This window comes from Lolium rigidum, unplaced genomic scaffold (assembly GCF_022539505.1).
Source record: "Lolium rigidum isolate FL_2022 unplaced genomic scaffold, APGP_CSIRO_Lrig_0.1 contig_5526_1, whole genome shotgun sequence".
Classification (NCBI taxonomy): Eukaryota; Viridiplantae; Streptophyta; class Magnoliopsida; order Poales; family Poaceae; genus Lolium; species Lolium rigidum.
In genome coordinates, this window is record NW_025900948.1 from 190,837 (window position 1) to 209,033 (window position 18,197).

Genomic DNA, 18,197 nt, shown 5'->3' on the forward strand with positions numbered 1-18,197 from the left:
CAGAAAAGGAAGCAGATCAAAATGTACAGGCCGAAAGTGCAATCTGTTAATACCGGAGCCTATCTTTGTCAACAAATTCAGAGCTCGGCCATGGTACTTAGAGGAAATATTTCACCTGTAGGCGAACCCATGCAAGTCTTGGGTCCATCTGGTGTAGTAGAAATTGATTCAAACAAGAAGCAGAAAAAGGAAATCACCTTGGTTTATACATGATCGGCGGATCAGGTGGAGGCTGCACAAGAGCAGCCCCACCACACGCAATGATTCTCATGGTGTGGAACTGTCGCGGTCTAGGGACAGACGCGACAGTGGGCGAGCTGTGATGGCTCGTACAGAAACAACGTCCCTCCCTCCTCTTCTTATCCGAGACGAAGATGAGGGACAAAAGAGCTCGGAACTTTATGTGGTCTTTGGGATATGCAGGTTCCCTTGGAGTCAGCAGCGACGACTTGAGTGGGGGTTTGGTTCTCTTTTGGTCCTCTCCTCCGTCAGTGACCTTAAAAGGCTATTCCTCACAGCTGATTGACTTTGCAGTGGTTCCAGAAGATGGCAATGAATGGAGAGCTACTTTAGTTTATGGAGAACCACGTAAGGAATTAAGACATCAATTTTGGGATAGATTAAGATTTTTAAGTTCTCAGTGGAGGGGTCCATGGATTTGCGCAAGCGACTTTAACGAAGCACTAAGTGGAGATGAGCACATGGTACCTAGAGATAGAGATGATAATCAGATGTCTCTTTTTAGAGACTGCCTAGATGACCGTGGCTTGATGGATATGGGGTTCACAGGTCCAAAGTACACGTGGTCCAATAGACAAGCAGGTGCCAACAACATCAGAGTAAGGCTGGACAGAGCAGTTGGAAATGGTGATTTCTTAAATTTATATGATGAGTGTAGAGTGGAAAACATCTTCACCACCTCCTCTGATCACTACGCATTATTAATCAACTTAGCCAAAAGAGGAGATCTGAAGGTCCGCCAACCAGTACATAGCTCTTTCATGTTTGAGGCTGCATGGATGCGAGCTCCAGATTACATGGAAGTGGTTGAGAAGACATGGGAGGCACATAAACAACAATCCCCATCCTTGATAACACATGGAAAACACTAAATAAAATGTCCAGCACACTTCGAGCTTGGAGCAGAGACACCTTTGGATCAACAAGAAAAGATGTTCAGAGAGTGGAGAAACAACTTGCTTGTCTTCGAAGCCGTAGGTATGGGACTAATAATTATCAAGAGGAGAGACAACTTGAGAAAAAACTGTGTGAACTATTTCAAAGGGAGGAGATCATGGCCCGTCAACGCTCAAGAGTAGATTGGCTTTGAGAAGGTGATCGAAACACTTCCGTTTTTTTCACGCTAGAGCATCAACAAGGAGGAGAACAAACAAGATCAGCTACCTACGAAAGGCTGATGGTTCATAGTGTGAGGATCCAAAAGGAATCCAAGGCTTGGTTCGAGACTTCTATGTAAATCTTTTCTCCTCGGAACAATGCATGTCCATGGATGCAATTTTTGACGCCATTCCCACTAAAGTTAGTGCTGAAATGAATGAAGCTCTTAACCGAGACTACACAAACGATGAAATTAAAAAGGCACTCTTTCAAATGGGCCCTACCAAGGCAACTGGATCGGATGGCTTCCCAGCCCTTTTTTATCAAAATCATTGGGATTTATTGGAAGAAGACATATATGTTCTGCAGTCAAAGGATTTCTCTTGGGCTCTGATATTCCAGATGGCTTTAGCGACTTCATAATTGTCTTGATCCCCAAGGTGAGAACCTTGTTCGGGTTGCCTGCCCCTCAGTATGGTTGCGACAAGGTATCCGCACCCCCGTGCGTTAGTAACATAGCAACGTCGAATGCAATGACTATCTTGCTCAGGTGTAATGACGACACTATGGTTGTTGAAGTCATTGGCCACAAATTATAAAGCGATGAAAGTGTGATTCGTCCATATGAGAAGCATTGTCGATAATGTGATGAACTATTCATGGAACTTACAATGAAGGCGATTTTTCAAATTATACTTCCTTCTTTTCTGGGGAGCACACGTTGCTAGTGTTGTAGTAATATACACCAAATAATTTGATTCTAATATTTTTATTCATCCATCAAAAATATACTTATCACATAGTTAACGTTACATATAATTTAGTGGAGTATACATAGTCATGTACTTGTCATGTTTTCCATTCTTACAATCTTAACGTAATACATTGCATAGCTAATGTTGTGTGGAAACCCAAGACTCAAAGTTTCACTCACTTAGCCCTTGAACACATGATTTAAGATGATCTTTGTAACATAGAGCGATGTAGCTGGCGTCACCCTGGCCATTAGATCTAAATCATCATATTATTTAATGACCATTAACCACATTACATGTGCATAACTTGATTTGGATGGATCTCAGCTCAAAGATTAGAATGACATAAGTTTGACTATTCACAAGATCCATCTTTCATGGACCGCGTACTTTGGCATGGGCATGTCCAAGTGTCGCGTACACTTGGAAGATTCTTTTATCTATGTCCTCGCTTTTCATTTAATATCGTAGCCATTGTGAACAAAATATCCTCAAATAATCACCACTTGAGAAAATAAGGTAAAAAATTCTTCAACAATACATGAGTTTTTAATAGAACCACCTCCTAAAAATTAATCTTAGAAACAAAGAAGCATGCATTATGTCTGCGAATATAATAGGTTAATTTTTTGCCATTTTACATGGGGTTAATTTGAGAGTCGCTCTTTTATTTATAGCTCGACATTTTGGGTAATCTACACATAGCTAGTCAATCTTTTGAGCAAAATCTCTTTCCAATATGGTACAATTTTTTCCGAAGTACTTATACAAAAACCACACATTTTCCACCACATGGGTATGTTTTCCACGAGATGTTAGTGCCCCATGTAGGCAGCAACATAGTCGCATTGCATGTTATAAGGATATTGTTCCCGCTGTTGTGACAATATTATAGTTGTGGTGAAGTCACGGTTATGAGAAGTATCAAAAATATTGATCCACTATTTGACAAGGAGTTATTGATAAACATGATAATGTTTAAATAACATTTATCATATAGGTTTGTTTCTTCAATATCTTGACATTTACTCTTCCTTCTTTATGGGAACTCTCATTTTCTGCTGACGTATCTAAGTATATATAGCCATCAATTCAGTTTTTCTATATGTAAAATTAACTAACTACTATTGATTTATACCAATATTAAATGAAAAACCATACATTACATTTCACATAATTAACAAATATATTCAAAAAATACATACGTATCACATATTCAAATATATCCATGAAATGCATACTTATCAGATAGTAAAATGTCACATAGAGTACAATGCATGTAATTGTGATAGATCATACTTTCCCCTAGTTTCTCTACTCCCTCCATTCCTAGTCATAAGGTGCACATGTTTTTCAAGACAAATTTTTTAACCAAAATAATAGATCAATAGTATATCGATTACTTTACACAATTTGATATTGTTAGATTCATATTAAAAATACGTTCTAATGATGTATATTATTTGTCAAAAAAATCCTCATCCACTTGTACTAATTCTTGGTCAAACGGGTCTTGAAAATGTGTGCATATTATAAGTAGGAATGGCGGGAGTACGATATATTATATACCTAATATCATGTAGAAACCGAAGACTCAAATTTTGGCTTGCTTACGTCTATGATACCTTTAATAGCGTGAGTTTCAAGATGATATCAGCACCATAAAGCCTTGTGGCAGACGTTGCCCGTTGGATATCTACCAAACCATCATGTGCGACACAATGAATACTTATCATATTATGTGTGTAGTTGAAGGTTTCCGGCAAAATGACCTAAGTTTGACCATCTACAAGATCCATCTTTCATGGGCGGTATACTTTGGCGTAGGTATGCCCAAGTGTCATGTACATCTGGATGCTTCTTTAATCCGTGTCCTCACATCATATGTCATATTTTCTTATCTCAATTTTACTACAATATTTAGAATACAATTGTTTGTAAACCCGGACTCAAAGTTTTGACCTGCATACGCACACCGTCCCTTGAGTAACATATGTCCAAGATGATATCTGCAACATAGAACGTCGTGGCTGGCGTTACCCGGTTAGATATCTGTCAAAACATAGAATACGAAGTAATGAGTACTTAGTATCACTTTACGTGTAGAGTTGGATGTCTCTACCCCTCTTGCATTTTGCATAACCCGTTTGGACGGGCTTCGATTCATTCAATAGCCGGAATGACGCACTGTTCGCTGGATCCATTTTTCATGGGCTGCATGCTTTGGCATGGGTATGACAATGTATCATCAACACCTTGATGCTTCTTTAATCTGTGATCTTAGTTAGCATTTAACATCGTGGCCCTCCTATGTGCTATGAAAATGTCCAAAAACATATACCAAGACAACAAAAAGATGAAAATGAGAAACCTTCAGAGCCCCTAAGCCTATACAATAAAAAAGAGGCAAAATGCAAATATTCTGCCATGCTACATTTACATATTTACATATAACACATAAACAATAAAACCGGGTTTGCTTGAAGATTTTGATCAAACCAAAATGACATGGCTGTGGTGACAAATGTCGTGTAGCCATACCAGTTCGGCGGGCCTATTTGCACTGAGCCGTCGCTCTACGCGTCCCCATCAACTGGAAAAAAATCCTATGAGACCTGGCAGTCTATTACCCAGCATGATAGACCCACCCCGATGGCTGACACTTGGCAGTCTATTACCCAGCTAGTTAGATTGAAAAATCGGGATTAGCAGATGGAAACAAAGGCTGAAAAATCGGGATTGAAATTAATGGGGATTTACGTGCATGAAGATTCGGATAAGCCAGGTGTCATCCATCAGGGTGGGTCTATCATGCTGGGGTATTAGACCCGGTCTCATAGGATTTTTTTCCCCATCAACTCTACCACCATCTCTTTGCCCCGCTCTTTCCCCTCCCTCCTCACCAGTCCTCCCCAGTCCTCCATTCCCACCAGAATCCCGCACCCCAAATTCGCCGCCGCGCCGCCGGAATTCGCCCGGCCGGACCCTCCCGGAGCCCGATTCGGGCCCCGAACCCGCCGCCCCCGCCGCCAATTCGACCCGTCCGCGAGCTCCGCTGATCCGCTCCCTCTTGGGCCGCCCACGGCGGTCCGAGCTGCATGAGCTCGGGTTCGCGGTGATTCCCGCCGCGGGCATGTGGATTTCGCTGGTCTGGATCCGCGGCTGCGTCGGCGTCACCTTCGTCGACTGCTTGGGCGGGAGGGAAGGCGCCTAGATCTCCCGGCCCCAGCGGTTGCCGCGCGCGCATTTCGGCGAGTTCAGTAAGGTTGGTTCCAGAGCCAGCTTCCGCTAGGGTCTCGTATGGAGGCGGCCAGGGTCGGGGCGCAGAGCCGCCACTTGTACGGCGGCGAGCTTGACCAGGCCAGGCGCGAGAAGAGGGTGTTCGGCTGGGACCTCAACGACTGGAGCTGGGACAGCGACCGCTTCGTCGCCACGCCGGTGCCCGCGGCAGTGGCGGCGCACGGCCTCTCGCTCAACAGCTCGCCTTCTTCCTCCGAGGAGGCCGGGGTGGTTACGAACGGTGGCGTGATAGCTGGCTTTGATAAGAGGAAGCGAGTGGTGGTCATTGATGATGACGACGACGAGAAGGATGAGTACCCGGTGGCGAACAGTCGCGAGGCGCTCAGCTTGAGAATCGGGGGCGGGGGTGCGGTGGAGGATGGCGCTGTTAATGAGGAGGACAGAAATGGTAAGAAGATCAGGGCGCAGGGGGGAAGCTCGAATGGTCCGGCTTGCCAGGTGGAGGGATGCTGGGCGGACCTTAGTGCGGCCAAGGATTACCATCGGCGGCACAAGGTCTGCGAGATGCATGCTAAGGCCAACACCGCGGTTGTCGGAAACACTGTCCAGCGCTTCTGCCAGCAATGTAGCAGGTCAGTTTTACGATTCAGCTGCTAGTACCTTTTGTTAACATGTAATTATTTGTTCTTGTTGGAATGTATAGGTAGAATATGCGATGCAAGTTTTGTTTTGTGTCGCCAAATAGATTTTTAGAGCATCACAAGCTTCTAGCCATGCTCATATCTGATAGTCACCATAATCTGTCAGCTATACTAAAGCAAGCTCTCGCAAGCTCTCATTTGTAGGCTGACATACCAACTGCACGTAGAGGTTGCTTTCAACAAAAAATGAAATAGAAATAGTAAAAAACCTGAACACCCAACTTTAGCCATGGACAGGGGTGCGTGGAAGTTAGCTATCCATGTTCCGGAACCATGACTTGGCTTCGAGATCTTGGTTAACAAGTTTGCATGAATTATTAGTTATAACCAATTGGCTAATTACATATGCATTGTTGTACTCATTACATTAGTTTCCTCTTTTCAGTTCAAAAGAATCAATATGGTTTCATTACTCCCCAATGTATGTGGATGAACTTGGAAACCTATGTGCTACTCAGATATTAAAAAAAATGAAGAATTTTCTAAAAAAATTCATACGCTGTTCTAGCAACCAAGCCGTCCATCCAACTATATCAAGGAGTAAGGACTAAGGTTCATATAGTTTTTTCGTAAAATGTAAATATATAATCAGAACCTAAATGTAAACATATTTTGGACAGCACATGGCCAAGAATAATGGCATTCTATAGTTCATTATTTCCTGTTCTTGTACAACTTATTCGTCTGAAGACCCCATGCACTTTTACTGAATTCATTCTGGCCTGGGTGTTGCGAGAACTGATTTACATGATCTTTTTTCTGGTATAATTATAGAGCACACTGCTTGTGTCTTTTAAAATACTGGCAAATTGTCTTGACTATTCTACATGCTGTGCAGATTTCACCTTCTTCAAGAATTTGATGAAGGAAAGCGAAGTTGTCGTCGGCGTCTAGCAGGCCATAATAAACGGAGGAGGAAAACCCGCCCTGAAATTGCTGTTGGCGGGAGTCCTATTGAAGACAAAGTTAGCAGTTATTTGTTGCTGAGTCTTCTTGGAATATGTGCCAATTTGAATGGTAAGTTATGTTTTGAAAGTTTTAAACTTGCTAGTGTAAAATATTTAGTTAACTATTCTCCATACTAAGGTATTGGTACCTGCATAGTTTATTTTCCCTTAAATCACGAAAAAAAGTGCTGACTCATAGCTTTGACTGAAGTTTGCTTGGCATTGATTTAAAATAGGACTTGTGACAGTGTTCTTAATTGTTCTCTTGTAGATGTAGTTGCAATATGGAAGTTAATGTTATTGTTGATTTATCGGACATTTGGATTGAAATACTAGAATTTCTAGGACCGTAAAGGCTATATAATAAGGTGCTGGTGTACTTTAAGCTTACTATCGCTTGATGCCCAATTTCTGAAATTCTAACAGGAGGCTCCGCCACCAGCGGTGTAGTATGAGTATGACTATGATGTCCATTAAATTTGCAGTGGTATAATGTTACAATTTTAGGAGAGTTTAGAATCTTTGTACTTTACTGGCTACCATTTGTTGTCTATGATAACTTGTCTCTTAAATATAATTTAGGAACACTATCTATGCCTAAACTGAATTATTAGCAGCATACTTAATGCCCTTCAAAACAACTCTGATAGTAATACTCAGGAAAAGACATGACACTTAACATTCTATTTGCAGCTGAGAATGCTGAGCATTTACAAGGTCAGGAGTTGCTATCCAACCTCTTGAGAAACCTGGGGACTGTTGCCAAATCATTGGATCCAAAAGAACTTTGTAAACTTCTGGAGGCATGTCAGAGCATGCAAAACGGATCAAATACTGGGACCTCTGGAGCAGCTAATGCGTTGGTGAATACTGCTGCAGCAGAGACTGCAGGACCATCTAACTCCAAGGTGCCTTTCGCGAATGGTGGTCAATGTGGGCAGACTCCATCTGCGGTTGTACCAGTACAGTCAAAGGCTATCATGGTGGCAAGTCCTGGTAAGGCATATAAGCATTTTTAACCCCCAGAAAATGTTTGCTCATTAAATGTTTTGGCTTACATATGTATTATGTGTGTTTACAGAGACTCCAGCTTGCAAGTTGAAGAATTTTGATTTGAATGACACTTGCAATGATGTGGAAGGCTTTGAGGATGGTTCGAATTGCCCATCATGGATACGGCAAGATTCGACCCAAAGCCCACCACAGACTAGTGGTAATTCAGATTCAACGTCGGCTCAGTCACTGTCAAGCTCAAATGGAGATGCTCAGGTTTACCATTTTTCTCCTTTCAGTGTGCTTATAAACGAAATCTGAAGGGTTAATTTCCAACTATTGTATGACAGTCCATATAGCAGCAACCTTATCTATTGATAACAGTATTCAACTATTCATCAACCTACATAATGATTTTTAAAGGGATAGCAACTCAGTACCTGCCAATTTGCTATTATATATTCTTTTAAATACTACCTCCGTTCCATAAAAGAAGACGCATATTTTTTTTCCTGAAGTCAGACCAAGCTTATTGAAAATTATATTGAGAAATATGATACTTCCTCTGTTCCATAACGGAGGGAGTTATATAGATATAATATGAAAATGCTTGTATGCATCTAATGACATTGATTTGGCATGATAGAGGATGATAGTTTTTTCTTAATTACTTGGTCAAAGTTTACTTCGTTTGTAAAAATTACTTGAAAAAATTTGTATTAGAAGAAATTACCAAAGAAGGTGCCTGGGTACAGAACCACTCTTGGTGGCAGCAAAATAAAAAGCCACTCATGGTGGCCACAACCCAGCAAAATAAATATTATGCCACATGAATACTCCAAATCCTCAAAGCTAACTGAGCAGCCGTTGAACTTGTACATAAGGTATGTTGACAACAATAGTCTTATTGGTGTATACTTGCTGCCATCCGAAATGGCAGTGACATCTTAATGCTCAATGTGGCTTTACACCTGCCTAAACGTTTTTTCTTTCTCACAGAACGTCTGTCTACCTCTCTCTGACATACATTATTACTGTTTTGCTTCCAGTGTCGGACTGATAAAATTGTATTCAAGCTTTTTGAGAAAGTTCCTAGCGATTTACCTCCAATTTTGCGATCACAGGTAAATTTGTATTCCTTCTGCAAATGACAAGGGAGCGTATCTTGAATCTAACACTTAAACCTGAATTTCAGATTCTTGGTTGGTTGTCCACTAGCCCTACTGATATAGAGAGCTATATTAGACCTGGCTGTATTATCCTGACAGTATATGTTCGGTTAGTTGAGTCGACATGGAGAGAGGTACCTTTCTTTCATATAATCATTTTGTGTGATGATAGTGATCATCTCGTGTCTTGATATTTCTTTTCTACAGCTCTCTGAGAATATGAGCTTATACCTGGATAATCTTTTGAGTAGTTCCACTGATAACTTTTGGGCATCTGGTTTGGTATTTGTGATGGTACGGCATCAACTTGCTTTTATGCACAATGGTGAGTCCAATCTCTTCTATATATTCTTGCATAGCTTATCACGTTTTGTTTAGGCTTTACGTCTGATTTTGTTAATTCCACACCTTATAGTCATATTATTGCAGGTCAAGTTATGTTGGACAGACCACTGGCACCTAATTCTCATCATTACTGCAAGGTTTTATGTGTTAGTCCAGTTGCTGTTCCTTATTCAGCGACAGTTAATTTCAGGGTAGAAGGCTATAACTTAGTCAGTACTTCCTCGAGGTACTTTTATCATATTCAATTTAGATATACTCATTATTGCAGAAGACGAATACCTCTTGATGTTTAATTCAGCCGATATGCTATTATGTAAAAATACACCATGTCATGTTTGCAGGCTAATATGCTCAGTCGAGGGACGTTGTATATTTGAGGAAGACACAGCTGTTGTGGCTGATGACACTGATCATGAAGATAATGAATATCTCAGCTTCTCTTGTTCTCTCCCTGGTTCAAGAGGAAGAGGATTCATAGAGGTACAAATATGACTTGTCAGCTTTTGTTTTGATGTAGTTTTTGTTTTCAATCATAACAACTTATTTTAAATTCATTGAATATCATTGGCATTTTCAGGTTGAAGATAGTGGATTTAGTAATGGTTTCTTCCCTTTCATAATTGCCGAGCAGGATGTATGCTCTGAGGTTTGTGGGCTGGAGAGCATATTTAATTTATCTAGTCATGAACAGGCAGATGATGACAATGCCAGGAGCCAAGCTTTTGAGTTTCTAAATGAGCTGGGCTGGCTTCTTCATAGAGTAAACATGATTTCTAAGCATGACAAAGCAGAGCTGCCTGCAGCGACCTTTAACCTGTTGAGATTCAGGAATCTTGGTATATTTGCCATGGAGCAGGAGTGGTGTGCTGTGACCAAAATGCTGTTAGATTTATTATTTGATGGATTTGTTGATACTGGGTTGCAATCTCCAAAAGAGGTGGTATTATCAGAAAATTTGCTGCACAGTGCTGTGCGAGGGAAATATGCCCGAATGGTTAGATTTTTGCTGAGATACAAGCCAAACAAAAATCTACAGGAAACTGCTGAGACATACCTATTCAGACCTGATGCTCGGGGCCCTTCTACATTTACACCACTGCATATAGCAGCCTCTACTAGTGATGCAGATGATGTATTGGATGCATTGACTGATGACCCTGGACTGGTATTCCTTCGTCTACTTTGTGGAATACGATTAAAATACTTGTTTGTGTTCTATTTTGCTTATTTTCTCAACCTCAAAGTTTCATTGACCAGACGTTTAAGCTATAACCATACAGCATACACCAATAGCAGCTTATTATTGAACACATTCTTTTTGATCTTTTATCACAATTAAATGATGAATATCAAATTAATGATGCTGTACCACATGAAGTCTAGTTTGTTTATTTAATTTTGAAGATCCTGTGTAATCTCCCTACTGTTGCTTTTTGTAGGTTGGACTCAATGCCTGGAGAAATGCGCGAGATGAGACAGGCTTCACCCCTGAAGACTACGCTCGCCAGAGAGGCAATGATGCATACATGAATCTGGTCCAGAAGAAGATTGATAAGCATCTTGTCAAAGGTCATGTTGTCCTTGGTGTTCCCAGCAGCATGTGCCCTGTAATAACTGATGTGGGGAAGCCCGGTGATATTAGCCTCGAGATCTACCAAAGCAGGACAATGTCGCCATCATCCGCCCCAAGGTGCAACATCTGCAGTCGGCAGGCTCGGATGTACCCCAGTTCGTTTGCAAGGACCTTCCTGTACAGACCAGCAATGTTCACGGTGATGGGTGTCGCCGTGATCTGTGTTTGTGTCGGCATACTCCTTCATACCCTACCCAAGGTTTACGCAGCACCAAATTTCAGATGGGAGCTGTTAGAGCGAGGGGCAATGTGAGGATTTTGGGTCAAAATAAGTATAGATGTATTGTTGTTAAGTTAAGAGTCTTAGTGTGGTGGCTAGATCAAACAAATGTAATTGTGTGGGGGAGGAAGATCTTTTGTATTTAAAGGATTATTTTGGCTGCTATAAGCTAAAAATACCGTTAATAATAATTGATTGTACTTAATACAGCCTCCTAAGTCCTAACACATGAGAACTGAACACATGCCGGATTTCATTTTATTTTGGTTAAAACTAGTCTGTAATTTTGAAGTGGGAACAAAACATGTCTTCGATGATTGTTCATAATCAGTATGTATGTTGAAATGCTATTCTCCATTTTCTTCCTAGTGTTCGTTGTTGTTATGGTCGCAGTCTAGGACTACATTGGCTCGTATGCTAGCTAAGCATATTTACATGGAAATATTCACAAGCGGCAACATTTATTTAAAGAATTTGGCAAAATTCTGCCATGCAAGTGATCGCCATCCCACACCCGAATCGACGCAAGCGTTGGTAGAAAAACAATACCTTTCGTTTCCTGTATGAAAGTTCTACTTCTGCTGCGCATTGTCCTAGGGCAGGGCCGCGAGGTCCACCATTGAAATAACTCTGTGTCCCTGCCAGCGCGGCCACCACACACCCAACCAGCAGGCGTTGAATCATCTTCGACTCCTGATGGCAAAGAGAACATGCCGCTAGGTGTGGGAGGTACCCGGCGTTTTCCTCCTCGAAATAGGCTTGCGCCCCGCTATATTAATATAGCAAACGACCCGATACAACGAACGCGCTGGGGCCGCAGCACAACCAAGCCCAAAAGAAAAGAAAAAGAAAGGAAAGAAGAAAAAATGCCGACACCGGCAGATCGACGAAAACGAAGATGACCCGCAACCGCTGCGCCCTCCGGAGAAGTACCACCACGCTCCTAGCACGCCGAGGCACCTTATACCAAGCAACACCTTCACCAAGGAGACGACGATGACGCCGCTGTTGCCCGGACTAGTCCTAGGGTTTCCCCCGGTATGCGGAGGGGATTGGGGAGGAGGTACACCCGACGCCCTTCAGGAAGGAAAGGTGACACCCGTAGGCGTCACCGCGTCGGTGTCGAGCATGCCGACAGGGATTTCTCCCGACCACCAGACCGACCCCCCCAGACGCTCCGACGTGCTCCACCTAACACGCCGCCCACCCGCACACGCCACCACGGTCTTGTAGCCATCCTCGCCGCCTAACCGTGGTCACCGGAGCAAGGCCTAGACGAAGAAAAGGGATGCAGCGGGGACGGGGGTAGCGAGCACCGCAGCCACGCGGGAGGGAACCGCCTCCACCGCTTTCGCGGTAGCCGACCGGACGAGGCTACGAGGCGGACCAGGCCCGAACCGGCCCGGCCGGACCCAAAAGGGCCCGTAAAGCCCCGCCGCTACGCTGCCGGCTCGGCCGGCCGAGTGCCGCCGCCGCCCACCCACCGCCGCCCTGTCTTCTCTTCCTCCGGGGAGCGCCGCCGGCGTGCCAAGAGCGAGCCACCGCCGTGCCCCTCCGGGCCCCGCCCGGGCCCGGATCCGGGCCGAGCGGCCCTGCCATGGCGCCGCCCGTGCGGCTCCGCCGCCAACGGCCGCGCCGCCACCCCTCCTCCCACCCGACGTGGGGATCTCACCCCGCCACGCCGGACCGCCGCCGGCCGAGGAGCACCTCCCGGCCGCACCTACCCCGCGCGAGCGCCGCGCCGAGAGGGAAAGTCGAGGGGCCGCCGCCGCGCGCGCCGCCCGGGCCTTGCCCGGCGACGCACGCCGACGACGGCGGAGGAGAAGGGGAGGAGGGGGGAGCTGGACGAGGGGGAGTGGCGGCGCGGCCCCGTCGCCCGCGGGGGACGACGCGGTCGCGAGAGCCAACAAAAGGCAAGTCCAGTTGGCAGTGGAACTCCGCAAACGGAGAACTTGATGAAGAGGTCGTACCCGGCGTTTTCAAAGACAACTTGACCTACATGAGCTATATCTACCATTCACCTAGTGCTTTGAGATTGGTGAGGCTTCTGACATTTATCTAATATAAACCAACAATTAAAACACAAGTGAAACTTTTATGAAACTAAACTGATACATGGAAAACATTGTGAAACATTCTAGCTAAAAAGTGGAACCGCTGACGTCACTTCAATATGTTTCACAAAAAATATGTGTTTCAGTTACATTCCAGTTTGGTTTCATAATTTTGTGAGTGAACTGAGTTAGCACATGGGTGACTACCATTCACTGTAAACCGAGGTTTTCGGGAGGCCTTGACGCTGCAGCCTATCTACAGTCCAACACTGATTCCTCGAAACGGGCCACAAGAAGAACTCCTGCTACGAGGTAGGGGTCTTCACTGTTTCGGCAAAGAAGGCGGAATACGCCGAGTTGGCCGAGAACTCCCAATCATTGTTCCACCGCCAAACAAAAGTATCATGCTGGTCCAGTATCAACTGTTCCTCGGACAACACATACCAAAGGTGAAAGAACTCTGGCACAGCTGCTGCACCTAGGTCTGGACCGCAGTCCCTGAGAGCCACTCACCAGCTAGTCCTTCCTTCACCGAGCGGGATGTAGCATACCACGCCGCGATCTTGGCCACCCAATTAGGCGCAATGTCAAGCACCCACCTTCCATTGAGCTAACGATCCTTCCAACTCTGCCCATATCTTCGTTGGATTGGTGTGCTGCAACCATGCCCATCAACATCTTAGCGCCAGTTTCAGGAGGTGGAGATTGGCTAGACCAGAGGCCGCCATTGCCTTTAGGCGAGGCCACTCTATCCGAAGCGACCAGGCAGTGGCCACTCATCACATTGAGTCTAGCTTTTCACATGAAACCACGTGAAATATTCAGAAGTGCATGCATGGTCTCGGGAGGGATGTCAAGCGACATAATGTCATGCACATGGATCGCAAAAAGAGTAGTTTGAACTAGGATCGTTCGACCGCTATAGTTTAGTAACTTGGCACACCACGGCTGCAACCTTCTCGCTGCGTTATCCACCACCGGGTGAAGTTGTGCTGCAGATGACCTACGCAGACCCAAAGGCCCCAAGTACTTGCATAGTCAGTCCACCACCTCACAATGTAGAATGTTCCTTGCGAGATCCACTTGCTCTGGTGAGCACCGAATAGCTCAGAAGCTCCAACGAAGTCCTCCACAATCGTGGCACAAGCTAGGACAACTAACCTTGTCGGCTTGAGGAAGGTAAAAACATCATCGGCGTACATGGAAGTGCGATGCCGAAGACCACGAGGAGCAAGATCCGAGAGTAGGCCATCCGCCACCGCCTCTCGATCATAAGATGAAAAACGTCCATCACCGCGTTGAAGACTAGGGATGACAACGGATCACCTTGGCGAAGACTGCATCAATTGTAGATTAGGTTTCCGACCACACCGTTGACCACCACTCGAGTAGAACTTGTACTCAGGAGGCCGCACACCATGCTCAACTACCTCTCTCCAAAGCCAGACTTTGCCAAAACCTCTAGCAGGAAGACCCGCACCTTAGTAATGTCCAGCTGAATCATAACCGCGGGTGCCTTTAAGGCATGCAACTTCCATGCCGTGCACTGCACGAGCTGGAAAGCCAACAATACTTTGTTTTTCAATTTCCTTTTCGTTTTTTCCTGGTGGTTCCTACGACTTCCATTCCAAAGGTCAAGACTTACATTATTTTTTAAAAGTCAAACTTGTGATATAGTTTGATTAAGTTTTAGCAAAAAACATTAACATGCAAAATATAAAATTTATATAATTAGATAGATAATGGAATATATTTTCATATGGTATGTACACATATGGTATGTACACAGTATCATATTTGTTGATAGATTATTTTAAAATTTTGGTCTAACTTTACTTAGTTTAACTTTTTTAAATATAAGCTTTAAGCTTTGAGATGGAGTATGTATTAATCAAAGTCGGAGAGGAAGCTCTTGTTTTCAAAACAAATAAAATGCACACTGAATTCTTATTGAAATAAATTGCACACTTTTTTTTGGATAATTATTGCACACTGGATTCGAACCCGGCGAGATATTGTTACATGTTTGCGAGATCTCCAAGCAACGAAGTTTCTTCAATACGCGCGGACTATTTTCCGTGAACTCTCTCAATACCGATTTATTAAGGTATTAATATTTATTATTTAAATAAAAACTTTTACTGTTAGTTTGGTCAATAAAATATAAGATATATTTTCTCCATGCTCTAATAAATGTACGTTTGGGTATGTTTTAAGTCAAACTTTATTAACTTTAACCAAATGCCTAGAAAAATGTAGTACTATTTATAGCACTGCATTAATATCGTTAGATTCATCTTGACATGTAGTTGAATAAATATAGTGATTTGATGTCACATATGTTGCTATTTTTGTGTAAAAATTTAATTAAATTTGAAAATATTTGACTTAAAAAAAATTACCACATTATACCATTGAAAACTTCATTAAATTTTATTAACCAAATTAGTTGTCAAAGTTATGAAGAGAGCGGAAATTATGTACATGATGGTAATAATTTTTTTTGAAACACAGTAGAAACGTAAACGCTCACACATACATACATACACCCACCCCTATAAACGCACGCATGCACACGCTACCTCTATGAGCACCTTCGAGAGACTGTCCAAGAAATTGATCCGATGGTCTTGAGATTGATGAAGTCACCACGAACGTCTTCCTGTCGAAGAAAATGTCGTCTCTCACAAAAAAATATTCCGCGAGACACTAAAGTGTCGAATCTATGATATAAATTAACTTGGATTAAGCGTGCTACTGCCCTTTTAACTATCCAAACTCTGACAGTAATAAGTCGTGCTAGTATGTTTAATGTTTTGAAGGTGAAAATATCGATTTAGTCGGACAGTTCGGGCGGGATCCAGTGCGGCAGGCCCGGGCTGAAGTGGGTGGACAGGACGCGCGAGTCGAGCAGTTGGATGACATGCGGGAGCGTCACGCAGCGCGGCACCTTGTACTGGTTCACCGACGCGCCGCGGGAGACGGCGTCCTCCATGACTTCCTCGAAGGTGCCTGCCTGCACCACACGGATCTCCAGCGCCCCGATCGAGCGAAACGCGACCCTGCTCTGCCTGTACATCGCGTTCAGGGCTTCCTCCATCTCCAGACAGCACATGCCCATCACCTCATTCTCCACCGCCCCGCCGGCGCACTTGGCGGTGGTGGTGACCGGCAGCATCTCCCAGTAGACCACGTAGTGACCGGGGACGCGCTCGGTGCACGTGCGGCTGGTGTACTCCGCCACGGACGCGCCGTGCGGGCGGAGCAGCGCCGACGCGACCTCCACGGCGCGCTGGAGCTCGGCCTCGTCGGTCTTGTCGAAGTCCACGGACAGCAGCACGCTCCGGCGGCGCACGAACCGGAACTGCGGCGCCGCGTTGTGGAACCCGGTCACGCGGAGGACGTCGCCGACGCGGAACCGGTTCAGCCCCGCGTAGGTGGTCACCACCAGCTCGTACTCGCGCCCGGCCTCCACGCGGGCCAGGTCCACGAGCCGGCTCCTCGCGTCGTCGTCTCCGGCGGCCACGTCGTCCACGGGGAGGAACTCGAAGTAGGCCATGTTGGGCATCATGGTGTAGGACACCTCCGACGGGTCGCACGCCGGGCGGAGGTTGATGCCGAAGAAGCACTCGGAGGACCCGTACCTGGTGCACACCAGCGGCAGGCCGCCGCCGTAGTGCCGGAGGGCCGGGATGTACTGCGCCATGGCGCCCGTGATTATGACGTCCAGGTAGCGCGTGTTCGGCCAAATGCGTGTCAGGACGCTGGCCCAGTCATCCTTGGCGCACTCGGCCCGCACGAACTGCGCCAGATCGGGATCTGGCCTTCGGAGGATGTCAGCGACCGCGTCCCGCACACATATGTCAGTGACGCGCGAGGTGAGCGTGCCCGCCTCGATGTCGTCGGCGAGCTGCTTGAAGTTGAGCTGGAGGAAGGTGATGGCGCGGAGGAGGCCGGAGGCGAAGGAGCCGCCGATGCGCAGGACATCGTGCCGCTGGCACAGACCGCACAGCATCTGCGCGTACATGCTCTGGAAGGCGTCCTCGCATAGAATGGCTGCCAGCGGGCTCGTGTTGTGATAGTAGGGGCCATCCGACCCATTCTTGAACTGCTCGCTCTTGTAGTAGCTTGTGAGGACCGGCTGCGCCACCAGGCCGCCCGGCGTCTTCGTCTCCGACATGATGAAGAGGAAGAAGAGCCCCTTTCCGCCTTTAGCCATCTTAGGAAAACATCTGTTGATGACAGGCATAACGAGGCTGTTGAGAAGTTGGCGGCGATCGAGCTCGTCCTCGACGTTGGGGAACAGCTTCTGCTCGCCGGCGGACGTGCCGGAGCTGGTGAGGAACTCGGAGACGGGGCGCGTCGACAGGACAGGCGAGCGGTCGCCGTTGGCGATGCGTTGGATGTAAGGCTGCAGATCCTCGTACGACATAACGGGGACCTTGGACCGGAAGGTTGCGCGGTCGGCGGTGGCGGCGTCGAGGCCGCAGGTACTGAGGTACTCTGCGCCGGCGTTGCGCCCGAGGATCTCGGCGAGGACGCGCTCCTGCTGCGAGTCTACGTTGCGGGTCAGCTCCTCGATGAATCGGAGCTTCTCGGCGTCCGCGGCTGCCGGTGCCGGCAGGCTCTTGAGAGCCGCGCCTATGGATGTTGGCATCGCGCGCCGCCGATACGTGCTGCTCCAATCCAACCCACTACGCTACCCTGCCGTAGGTAGAGAGCTAGTATCCATTGAACTTGTCCGAGGAAGACCATATAGGCGGAGGACGACGCTTGATCCGACTCGGACGTATGTAGAGGAT

General features: G+C 45.8%; 2 protein-coding genes across 3 annotated transcripts; one reads left to right on the forward strand and one right to left on the reverse strand.

Moving 5' to 3' along the window:
- Positions 1-5,165: 5,165 nt before the first annotated feature.
- Positions 5,166-11,550, forward strand: LOC124681753 (squamosa promoter-binding-like protein 6). Of its 2 annotated transcripts, none has more exons than XM_047216581.1 (11): positions 5,166-5,965; positions 6,873-7,051; positions 7,675-7,977; positions 8,063-8,250; positions 9,024-9,098; positions 9,170-9,277; positions 9,351-9,468; positions 9,573-9,714; positions 9,830-9,968; positions 10,066-10,736; positions 10,907-11,126. In XM_047216581.1, exons 1-11 carry the CDS (start codon positions 5,394-5,396, stop codon positions 11,016-11,018), a joined length of 2,607 nt encoding a protein of 868 aa, XP_047072537.1. In that variant the 5' UTR covers positions 5,166-5,393; the 3' UTR covers positions 11,019-11,126. The 2 variants fall into 2 exon arrangements, with proteins under 2 accessions (XP_047072537.1, XP_047072536.1); XM_047216580.1 differs by having other exon boundaries at positions 5,169-5,965; positions 10,066-10,653; positions 10,928-11,550.
- A 4,681-nt stretch (positions 11,551-16,231) lies between these two features.
- On the reverse strand, positions 16,232-18,052 carry LOC124681761 (indole-3-acetic acid-amido synthetase GH3.8-like). The gene has a single exon (XM_047216586.1). The coding sequence runs from the start codon at positions 18,050-18,052 to the stop codon at positions 16,232-16,234; it is 1,821 nt and encodes a 606-aa protein (XP_047072542.1).
- Positions 18,053-18,197: the final 145 nt, after the last annotated feature.